Genomic DNA, 12,620 nt, shown 5'->3' on the forward strand with positions numbered 1-12,620 from the left:
CTACCCTATCAATTTGAGCATACACTGCAATAACACCAGCCGGGGCTGCTGAAATAAATAACATCCTCATTTGTACATTTTGGCTTCGCTGCAGTCTGTATGTAAGGAGGTTAAGGATTGTCATAGCAGGGACCCCCTTCAGGCACTGCTGAAGAACCCTATGTCTGGAGGCGCTGACACCACGAAGAGAAGAACCAGAGGGATTCCTAAAGGTCTGCCCTGTACCCCCACCTCCTCTGCCCTGTGCCCTTCCCCCTCAATACCCAACTAGCACCCTCTCTATCCACCTTTAAGACCCACCATAAGACACACTTCCTTAAAGAAGCATATGAGTAGCACTGTGGCTAATACTATACACATGATACATAAAGCTTGGCCCCCTGCAGACGCACTTACCAGAAGATCCTCCTACTGTCTCTGTACGTTCTTCCTACCTACCAATTAGATTGTAAGCTCTTCAGAGCAGGGACTCCTCTTCCAAAATGTTACTTTATGTCTGAAGCACTTATTCCCATGATATGTTATTCATATTATTTGTTATTTATATGATTGCCACATGTATTACTACTGTGAAGGGCTATGTACATTAATGACGCTTTATAAATAAAGATGCTTTTGAAACTTAAACATTGTATTTACAATTTAGGAACATATTTTACATTCTGTACACATGCTGTGACAATCCATTTCAGAATAAATCATTAAAAACAATGTTATTTGGCTGGTGTTCTTGGAGAAACATGTACATTTCTGTGTGTGAAACAGTAAGATGAATGGCTGGTACAGACTATACACTTACTTTCAATACATTATATTTTATACATTTAAAGGCGCTGCTCTCATCAATCATTCACCATACTTGGTTGTTCAAGGTTGTGTAGAAAGCCAGTGCATCAGAAAAAACAAGTCCTGTTTGGCATAATAAACTGAGGTTTAGGATAAACTCCTTCAATGTAAGCATATAGCATAACGAAGCCCTAATAGGGTTAGGGGACTAGTACCTAATGCCAGCGGCACCATAAATAAATAGTACAGACCAACGTCCCATATATCAGAGAAAAAAGGGGTACAGCGACCCACAAAGTGAACTCACTCAGTTTCTCCTGGAGTATCCAATCTCAGAATCTTCATAGGCGTGCAATCTCCCAGGTGATGGCAGGAACAAGTAGAAAAATAAGGCAGTGCACTGCCCAAAGTAACAGAAGGAGGCTCACGGTTTTAAGCAACAAAAAATAGATTTATTACATAAAAAGTGGACAAAAGGGCATTTTTGCCTGAAACTAGTTGGTGGACCCCTGCTGTGGCCTAGGGGGGACCCTTTTGTCCACTTTTTATGTAATAAATCTATTTTTTGTTGCTTAAAACCGTGAGCCTCCTTCTGTTACTTTGGGCAGTGCACTGCCTTATTTTTCTACTTGTACTTGGTTGTTCAGCCTATTGTAGCAATTTCAGAAAAATGTGTTCAAATAATGACTTTTGTGCATTCCTTTGTCCATAAGTGTTAAACGCCAGTTACTTAGAAGAAGCTTCCATTTTATATATCCATACATTAACATGCTTGAGGGAATTCTTACAAAGTTGTTCCAATACTGGTTTGTCATGATGTTGAAAATATTTCATCTCTGTTTGATTTTTCTTTCTCTTCCTCTTCTACCTTGAAGGCTCTATGAAGAACAGCATGTATGGAGCCTTTTGAGTTCTCCTTCCTCTTTCTTCCAACGATAAAGTAAATGTATGGATTGACACTAGCATTTAGCACTGTGCAGAAGACACTGGCATAGAAGAGACTGGTGATATGGAGGTCTGAGGGTAAAAGCTTCAAGTAGAATAATAACCATAAGAAGTTGAATGGGATGACAGATAAGATGAAAACAAAGACAGCAGCAATGATGATAAAATAGAGCTTTGGTGGGTACTGCTGCTTAAAGGTCTTCTGTATCCTAACGAGCAAGGTTGTACTAGAAAGGATCATCAATGGCAGGCAGACACAAATACCTATAATAAATGTCATAATCTCAACCCCTGTACACTCTTTGCTCTGAGCAACAAAAGCTTTCGGTGAACACACAAGATTCTCAATGAGACCCTCTAAGCAGCCAAGAATCCAAAGGAAGATGCACACGGTGGAAGACAAACGCTTTGGGCGATGGCATTGGTACCAAATAGGAAAAAGGACAGGAAGACACCTTTCCATGCTGATCACTGTCAGGAAGAATATCCCAGAGTATTGTGTGCAATCATAAAATATTTCAATAAACATATACAATTGATCCTTTCCTGGAAAATCATGGTTCATATTCATCATTGAATTTATAGTGACCATCATAAAAATAGCGCTAAATACCAGAAAGATGAAGTCAGCGACGGTTAGGTTGATAATATAAATTGATAATATAAACAGTGTATTTGTTCCTCTGAATCCTGAAGCAAAGGTACCAGAAGACTGTAACATTTCCCACCATTCCAAACAGGCAGAGACCTATGGCAACGGAGGCTGCTATTGTAAAATATATGTATGCATTCTCATCAAAGCCACTCCCTTGGTTTCCTGTATTATTAAGAACTGTTGCTTCTGTGCTGTTGAATCCCATGTTGCTTGATCAGCCGCTACGTTTGCACCACAGTCCAAATGTATCTGTGTCCACCTATCATGAAGAACAAAACTGTTAACGTAACTGCAACACAAAGTGAATCGGAAGACATAGAATATGCATATTAAACATAACATGACATGATATTTGACAGCTGACACCAAGAAAAAACTGCTATCCCATGGGTACATCATTAGCAAGTGAACATCACCAAATAAGCTATTAATACTTGTTTTAATGGGAATGTATTACCTGGAAAATTATATAGTGCACATAAAAGAAGGAGACATTATATAGAGAACAGGAGTGAGTTACAGCTCAAAATACATATAGGTTGGATAAATAAAGTAAGGGTCATTAAAAGAATGGAGAGAGGGAAATTAGGGGTTCATGCAAGTGGATTCGTCGAGGGAAGAAGGGGAAGAGTTTAATGAAAAAAGGATTGAGGGGGAAAAAAATAAAGGACCATCCATTTTTCAAAGCTCCTCTTTTCTTTATGACATTTGTACCTTAACCATTATGGTACAAATGTCATAAAGAAAAGAGGGGCTTTGAAAAATAAGTAATGCGAGAATATAGAATTAATTTGTTGTGAAATGGTGGATCGTGGCAGCAAGTATAAGGTTATGTATCCACACTACCTGAGGGAGACACTATGAGAGTTGTAAGTAAAAATATATACAATGTGGGCTGATTGGAGGGGCAGGCGGGCAATCGCTTTCCTGGAATAGTCTGATTTTAAAGATTTGGGCCAATATTTGCAAGAACGTAGCTGCTCTACAATGATGAATTAAGAGAAACATGCAGCTGCAGATACAGTTATGTGTGTACTTGTGTTTATGGTGCCTATTTACAGATAGAGCCATCGTTATTGCATCCATTACTGTGTAGTAAGGCACTAACTGCAAATTGTGCGATCGTGCAATTCACGCCTCCATTCTTTGAATTGCAAATCGCACAATAACACCTTAAAAGTGACAACAGGAGAACTGAAGTATTGTGTGATCAGGGGTGCAATAACGTTGGCTACAGTGGGTAGCCAGTGGACCCCTGATATCTGAGTTGATAAAATGCACTTCTCCCCCCAAGTAAAAATCCCCCAGCTATCCCTTATAGAAAACATATGGACTGGGGAAAGGAACGGAATGGTACATAATCAATGTGTTGAGAGATGAAATCCAGTACTGAGAGGGAAGGAACAGTAGAAGGACTTCTCCGTTTAATGGGAGCACAGATTATGGATATAAAATACAGTATGAGGAAGGCACACAGAAGATTAAATAAATAGGGAATTTTGTGAGAAGAAAAATGGGTGTTAGCAATTAAAAATAAAATAAAAATATAAAGAAATGTTAATGAAACAGAAAAAAAGAGGAAAACATTAGTAAATTGGAAATTTTAAGGTGAAACATCACAGAACAGAAAAATATTAAACAAAAAAGAGAGAATTAAATAAACTAACCAATGAGCTCTTCTTCTGCTGCCAGTTATGTTGCCATCACAAAGAGTAATTTCTTGTTATTAACATCTAATTATGTCATGAAGACTCCAGGAAGAAAATATATTAACGAGAAAATAAAATGAAGTGGAAGACTCTAAGAAATAGAAAGGTGTTCTCTTTGATACATTGACACAATACAGCCTTAAAATATAGCAATTTACACGTCACAAATGTCCTTAACACAGATGAAATGTGAGAAATGAAGATAAATAAATGAGACGCGACACCAAAAGAAGAGTAAGGTCCATTCATTGGTCCCTGAAAAAATAGCTGTCTCCTTTGTGGGGATATATTACTGGTCTTTCCTGTGTAAAACAAATAATAAGTGTGCCTACTATATCAAAAATTAGATTTTTGATTTTCTAATTTGCATGGAGCATGTATTGTGTGTATCAATGGAGCAAAGCACCTCAATATACACATGCACAGTTTGAGCATTGCAACACTTATTAACACATACAGATGTGATATTTTGCGTTGTCGCCACGATTTAGTCTTATGGAACCTCTGTGATATTCTGCATTATAATGCCACAATCACATTATCAGTACGTAAAATAAAGTTTGCCACATGTATATCCACTACTGTGATTTATTATGTCTTTGACCTGTTCTGTGGATTTATTTGTGTTGAATCACAGCTATTAACAGTGCTCTCCCTGTAATCTACTTTTACGCAAGAGAAGTAGAATCATTTGAAGCATGTACAGTAGAGAATAATTCGGGAAATTCCAGTTCCTTTTTTGGGGTGTTCCCCAGCAAGCGGGAAGCCAAAATAAACCTGACTTACAGGATGAGTGTTGTACGCATGTGTATAACGATATGCTTTTGTTTGGATACATTTATCGATATGTACAGTCATGTGAAAAAGAAAGTACACCCTCTTTGAATTCCATGGTTTTACATATCAGGACTGTAACAGGGGAGTTATCCCTGTTCAGGTAATGTGCCTCTAATCCAGCAGTGTGGTGGTTAACTCCTGGTAGTCAATTATCCAACACCACCTGCCTGATTAGCTTCTAAGAAAAGTCTGTCTTTTGAGACAGGAAGGAAGATTGTCCTTGACTCTCACAACTTGTGAGACTGACATGGGGACACTTGTCTTGAGCCCTGCCAGAAGAAACAGCAGAGCTGCTTTCAAGACACAGGGGAAACTTCTAAACCTGAATGCTGACAAACCCTGAAGAAAAGGTAGCAACCAGGGACAGAGAAGATTTTCCCTCCAAACCACAAGGAACAGATAAGACTTTCATTTATAAGACTTTTTTTTATATCTGTTCATTCCATGCTATATGTTTGGGGCTGGGAGACATGCTTATCTAAGGGAGTTGTGGACTGCATAGTATTTCACTAGAAATACTCCCAAGTGAATAGAAGCTTTGTTTACCCCTTGTTTGGATGTTTTTCTGATGTTAAGGAAACAGGCACAATAAAAGCCTTATTTAATTTCACCATAACCAGTCTCCCTTGCATACCTCTGTGAGCGCCCGCCTACATATGGTGTCCGAAGTGGGACGAGAGGTGGTTCTTGAAGTTAGAAGGAACCGGAGTTTGGCTGTAAAAACTTTTTGTGGTTTATTTGCCTACAAACAGTCTGAGCAACATAAACAAAAAAATTGCATGCAGCAGAGACAGAGTTTAAAGTGATACACACCCATGCAGGAAATCTGCACTGCACTGAAACTTACAAAACAACAGATGGACTCTTTTCCCCAATCTCAAGAGGAGAGAGAGAGACTGCTGAAGCAGGTAAACCTTATTTGCCTATCACAATAAAGTGTAATATGGTCATTGAAATAGGGGGTTTGCCTTCCAGCCATAGTCATGGTTCAAGAAGTGAGTTAGCCCTTAAAAGGGATAGGCGTTTGTTGTTTTCAAATATTTAGCTGAAGCAGTGAATACAGATGGTGACCCATGAGCGGTACTGATTCTGCAAGTAAAGGCTGCCACACCGAATAGGACTACCAGTTGTGAATGGAGTATATGCAGAAAAATGTGGAAATTGATGCAAGACTGTGCTGAAGCAGGGGAATTTTCAGTAAACAAGTGCTGAAGGTAAAATTGCCTACTGGAAAAAAAGGAATTGCTGAGCTGTGTAAAAGGTATCCCAAAGTGTGAAGAGTGAATGTCATAATACCCAAAGTTGAGACTGAACTCAAGCAGAAAATCACATTATTTGGCTGAAGCAGAGAGATTGCACCTAGCAAGTAAATGGTGTAAAGCAAACAGAAGTTTTTACCTAGCAACTGCACATCCAGCATACCAAATGAGAGATTTAAGCTAGCAAGTAAATGGTGTAAAGCAAATAGACGTTTTAACCTAGCAACTGCACATCCTGTATACCTGATGAGAGAAAATGCGTGCACAGTACTGCTAATATTGTAAAACTTATCCAAGAAAGAAAAAGTCTATAGAGATGCCTGTGAGAGCTACGACCTCTACAAGCAAAATATGCCCACCTGTAGGACTACCACAATTGGGGCTTCTAGCAAATACAGTGGCAACAGCTGCAATAGCGCCTCCTGAGGTCAGGAAGAAAACTACACCTGAGAGCCCCAAAATGGAGGACAAGATGAAGCCTTCCTGTAATGAACCCTACCCCACAGAAGAGTGGTCCTTCCAGTCCAATAAGGAGGAAGACATCTCTTACGGGGAACCCGAACCGAGTCCCACCCACAAAACACCCCAAGAATGGTGGGGGTGCCTGAACTCGGCCCGAACAGAAAAGACCGCTCTCTATGATGACGAATATGGTCAACAAGAGAAAGACCGGGGGCAGTGGATCACCCAATATTTCTGTCAGCTAAAGCAACTGCAAGAAAAGCCTGGCGTATATAATGAAGCTGCTAAAGTATCAAATATAGAAGGAGACCCCAGTATTTCTGATAGGACGGAGTCATCCAAAACAAAAAGGCGGAAAAAGAAAAGCGGTTCTTCACTTACCATGGAAGGAACAGAAACGTCCGCAGATCCTGTGGAGGAAAAGGGAGACCGAGTTGCCCTGCAGCCTAGAGAAAATGGAGAATTCGTCCCGCGGTTAACCGAATATCCAGAGGGCCCAAGGCAGAAGTCGGGTACCCCAAAGAAGTGTCTGTCCGGTGCCAACAGTGAGGAACCCTCAACTAATCATCCCAGGGAAGTGGAGCCGGAACCAGTGAGTGATGATCCCTTGACCAGCCCTGAAGAGGCCCTGAAAAATGCCAGGCATGACTGTGATATGCTCCGTGAACAATTGAAACAAAAGAAAAATGGTTACACAGAGCTACAGAAAAATAACGTGAGGCTACAAAAAGATGTGCCCACAATTTATTCTTTGGCCAGGACAGAATTGGACGATCTCAAGACTGAGCTAGATACTGCAAACGCTACTATTTCCGCCATGGATGAAAAGCAGAGCCAATCTGATAAAATGATGGCTAAGCTGAAGCGGAAATATGAGGAGGCACTAAAGCAGATGACAGTCTTTCAGCAAGAGGTTCACACTCTTCGCATAGAGCTGAATGCCTCACAACAGGAGGTCAACAATGTCCGGACAGAGGTGGACGTATCTCAGAAAGAGGTGCAGAGCACTGGATGCCTCACATCATGAGACCAACAGCTCCCCCACAGACCTGGAAGTTTCCAGAAAGGAACTACACAGTCTCACTGAGGAGCTGGACATTTCTAACGAAACGGTTGTTAATCTTAATACAGATCTCAAAGTCTCTCAGAAGGAGCTTCAGACCCTCAACCTAGAGAAGGAAGTCTCACGCCAGGAGACTGTCATTTTCAAAGCAGATGTGCGTAAATGGAAGGAGGACTGCAAGGAGGCCCTGAATAGTACAGAGACTGAAAAAGGAGAAAATTTAAGATTAAAAAGAGAAAACTTAAAACTGGAAGAAGAAAATTTTCATTTGACAGACAAAGTCAAGGGAAAGAATGAAAAGCTGCACGAGCTTAAGGAAATAAATAGATTTTTGGAAGGTGACAAGTTTGAAGCAGAGCACCGACTGCAGAACCAACTGCAAGGTCTACGTACGCACCTCAAGAAGGCAGAGGAGAAGCAGCGAACTCTGCAGGAAGACAATCTGCAGGCTGTTAAAGAAATTCAAGTGCTGCAGGAACGTCTGATTACCCAGTATGTCCCCGCAAAGCAGCATGAGAAACTGAAGGCTACCCTGAGCGTCACCAAAGCATCGCTAGAGGCCAAGCTTAGAACCCAGGTGACCTGGCACAAAAGGGAGCACAAGAAGGTCCAGAAACTAAAACAAGTAACTGTGGCCCGAGCAAAGAAATTCATAGTGCTTCACAATGCAATAAAAATGTGGAAGCAAGCTCAGAGAAAGCAAAGCATGCAGATAAATTCCCTGAGAAGAGACTTGCAAGACGCACTCAAAAAACAGGGATCTCTCGCGGATGAGATGACAGTTCTACAAGGACAAGTATTGACCCTGACTAAGCGTCAGTATCCCACAGCCACAAAAACCCATGAAGACAAGGGTACAGTGAGAGCTGGGAATACTGCTCGTCTGAATGACAAGGTTGCAAAATTTGAACCACCTAAACAAGCACTAGCAAAACCTTCAGCCACCCAGCAGGCAATAAAAGAAGGTACACGTGCTGAAACAAAATCAGTAGAATCCTTAGCTGATGAAGCTGAAAAGATGGGACATTCTCTGGAAGTGGGTGTGGAATTGCAACTTAACCCCAAAGAGGCTGAACTAGCAACCCCATTGAGTGGGAAAAGGGCAGAGAGACAGCTTCAAGAGCGGAAAACTCAAAGGGCTGTTTTTAAACGCTCTGCAACTGCTGCCATACAGTATGCCTACAATAAGATGAGCACCCAACGCGAGAGAAATCTCATGACCGCGCACGTTGCAAAAAGACTATACTTAGAAAAAGTCCTCCTAGAGCGACTGAGGAGTGCTGATCTCAAGCACCTTCGGGAGGAGACACAAATAAACTGGAGAAAGGCCTCCATCCACTCTCATTCAAGTCACAGAGATATCTAGAATGAGAGTGGAAGGATGGGCTTTGGCCGTGGCAAGCCCGAGCTTCCCACAAATGGATGAGGTATGTAACAGGGGAGTTATCCCTGTTCAGGTAATGTGCCTCTAATCCAGCAGTGTGGTGGTTAACTCCTGGTAGTCAATTATCCAACACCACCTGCCTGATTAGCTTCTAAGAAAAGTCTGTCTTTTGAGACAGGAAGGAAGATTGTCCTCGACTCTCACAACTTGTGAGACTGACATGGGGACACTTGTCTTGAGCTCTGCCAGAAGAAACAGCAGAGCTGCTTTCAAGACACAGGGGAAACTTCTAAACCTGAATGCTGACAAACCCTGAAGAAAAGGTAGCAACCAGGGACAGAGAAGATTTTCCCTCCAAACCACAAGGAACAGATAAGACTTTCATTTATAAGACTTTTTTTATATCTGTTCATTTCATGGTATATGTTTGGGGTTGGGAGACATGCTTATCTAAGGGAGTTGTGGACTGTATAGTATTTCACTAGAAATACTCCCAAATGAATAGAAGCTTTGTTTACCCCTTGTTTGGATGGTTTCCTGATATTAAGGAAACAGGCGCAATAAAAGCCTTATTTAATTTCACCATAACCAGTCTCCCTTGCATACCTCTGTGAGCGTCCGCCTACAAGGACATAATAACAATCACTGTTCCTTAGCAGAACTTAAAATTAGGTAAATACAACCTCAGATGAACAACAACACATGACATATTACACCGTGTCATGATTTATTTAACAAAAATAAAGCCAAAATGGAGAAGCTATGTGTGAAAAACTAAGTACACCCTTACTGCTTCCATAGGAATTAAGATGCTAAGTAGCAGACAGGTGCTGCGAATCAAATGCCCTTGATTAATTGATCATCAGCAAGTGTGACCACCTCTATAAAAGCCAAAGTTTTAGCAGTTTGCTGGTCTGGAGCATTCAGGTGTGTGTTAACAAAATGCCAAGGAGGAAAGAAATCAGCAATGATCTTAGAGAAGCAATTGTTGCTGCTCATTAATCTGGGAAGGGTTATAAGGCCATTTCCAAACAATTTAAAGTCAATCATTCTACAGTGAGAAAGATTATTCAAAAGTGGAAAACATTCAAAACAGTTGCCAATCTTCCCAAGAGTGGACATCCCAGCAAATTCACCCCAAGGTCAGACCGTGCAATGCTCAGAGAAATTGAAAAATACCCAAGAGTTACATCTCAGACTCTACAGGCCTCAGTTAGCATGTTAAAGTTCATGACAGTACAATTAGAAAAAGACTGAACAAGTATGGTTTGTTTGGAAGGGTTGCCAGGAGAAAGCCTCTTCTCTCTAAAAAGAACATGGCAGCAAGGCTTAGGTTTGCAAAGTTGCATCTGAACAAACCACAAGACTTCTGGAACAAAGTCCTTTGGACAGACGAGACGAAAGTGGAGATATTTGGCCATAATGCACAGCGCCACGTTTGGCGAAAACGAAACACAGCATATCAGCACAAACACCTCATACCAACTGTAGATGGACGTTCACAGAGGTACACAATTGGAGACTTTTATAAGGTGAAATTATAATAAGGCTTTATTGTGCCTTTTCCTTTTCATCAGGAAATCCATCCAAACACGGGGGGGGGGAACAAAGCTTCTATTCACTTGGGAGTATTTCTAGTGAAACACTATGCAATTAATTCACATCTCCCTTAGTCAAGCATTTCTCCCCGCCCCAAACACATAGCATGAAATAAGCAGATATAAGAAGTCTCTTAAGAATGAAAGTCTTATCTGTTTCTTGGAGGGAAAATCTTCTCAGTTCCTGGTTCAGCTCCCTTCCCTCAGGGTGTGTCAGCTTCAGGTTTAGTAGTTTTCCCTGTGTCTTGAAATCAGCTCTGCTGTGCCTTCTGGCAGAGCTCAAGACATGGACAGCTCCAGAGATCTGTGTTCTCTTGGTCAGTCTCTACTGGGAGACTCAAGAACCCCTGCTCTGCCTCCAAAGGTCAGCTCACATGTGAGCTAAGGAGTCACTTCCTGTCTCAACAGACAGGCTTTTGTAAGCAATCTAAATCAGGCAGGTGGTGTTTATTAATTGACTACCAGCAGTTAATCACCACACTGCTAGATTAAAGGCACATTACTTGAACAGGGATTACTCCCCTGTTACACCAACTGTCAAGCACAATGGTGGAGGGATGATGATTTGGGCTTGTTTTTGCAGCCACAGGACCTGGGAACCTTGCAGTCATTGAGTCGACCATGAACTCCTCTTTATAACAAAGTATTCTAGAGTCAAATGTGAGGCCATCTGTCCGACAGCTAAAGGTTGGCCGAAATTGGGTCATGCAACAGGACAATGATCCCAAGTACACCAGCAAATCTACAACAGAATGGCTGAAAAAGAAAAGAATCAAGGTGTTGCAATGGCCCAGTCAAACTCCAGACCTCAACCCGATTGAAATGCTGTGGCTGGACATTAAGAGAGCTGTGCATCAACTGAAGCAACGTTGTAAAGAAGAGTGGGCCAAAATTCCTCCACAACGATGTGAGAGACTGATAAAGTCATACAGAAAACGATTACTTCAAGTTATTGCTGCTAAAGGTGGTTCTACAAGCTATTGAATCATAAGGTGTACTTAGTTTTTCACACATGGCTTCTCCATTTTGCCTTTAGTTTTGTTAAATAAATCACGACACGGTGTAATATGTCATGTGTTGTTGTTCATCTGAGGTTGTATTAACCTAATTTTAAGACCTGCTAAGGAACAGATGATTGCTATTATGTCCTGATATGTAAAACTATAGAATTCAAAGAGGGTGTACTTTCTTTTTCACATGACTGTATATGTTTCTGTTTATGATTAGGTATAGTCCCTGTATCTTTCAAGGGAGAAACGTATCTTTGTGACGATTGAAGTTTATGGGGCCTATTCAGGTAGCTTTGATGTTATCACTGCAACATCGAACATGTTTGTATGTTCCTACCGAACTGTATGAATTTGTGAAAAAAACAGTATTCAGTAAGATATATCGCTTGGTAAATAGTGTTTGGTACAAAAATGACATACCGCAAGAGTTGAAATTTGCTATTCAAGCGATATGTCCTGCGATTCCCCTCCAGTCTTGAAGAGCTGTGCAGAAACAAGCTGCATCTCCCTGCACAGCTCTCACAGGCGTTCATGCTGTTTTTATTTTAATTAATTTTTTTGTAACAAAGTTTTATTGAGTTTGCACATATTAAACATATAACATAACGTCTAATTTTTCTGAAATCAACAAATATTGTCAAATAATCACAAATCAAAATTCCCGAAGGGGGGTAGGAAAGGGGGGGGGACTTGGAGGTACTCTTTTATCTCTTTGGTCCAGGTCATCCATCTTTCGTCATTACTTTTTATCTAGTGATTTATTCTCTCCTCTGCGGTCTCAGTCTCCTATTTCCGTCACTAGGATCATATTTTACTTTCTTTATCTTCAATGTCTTTGAAACTGTGATTCCCTTAGTGAAGGGAGAACACATTTATTTCAATCAAAGCAGAACTGTGGCACCATTCACCCTT

General features: G+C 40.9%; 1 protein-coding gene across 1 annotated transcript; it reads right to left on the reverse strand.

The window, feature by feature from the left end:
• Nucleotides 1–1,416: 1,416 nt before the first annotated feature.
• On the reverse strand, nt 1,417–2,644 carry LOC142488631 (proto-oncogene Mas-like). The gene is given in 2 exon segments (XM_075589064.1): nt 1,417–2,383; nt 2,385–2,644. Coding segments are annotated over 2 exon segments (993 nt in total). The 5' UTR covers nt 2,592–2,644; the 3' UTR covers nt 1,417–1,597.
• Nucleotides 2,645–12,620: the final 9,976 nt, after the last annotated feature.

This window comes from Ascaphus truei, chromosome 2, assembly GCF_040206685.1.
Source record: "Ascaphus truei isolate aAscTru1 chromosome 2, aAscTru1.hap1, whole genome shotgun sequence".
Lineage (NCBI taxonomy): Eukaryota > Metazoa > Chordata > Amphibia > Anura > Ascaphidae > Ascaphus > Ascaphus truei.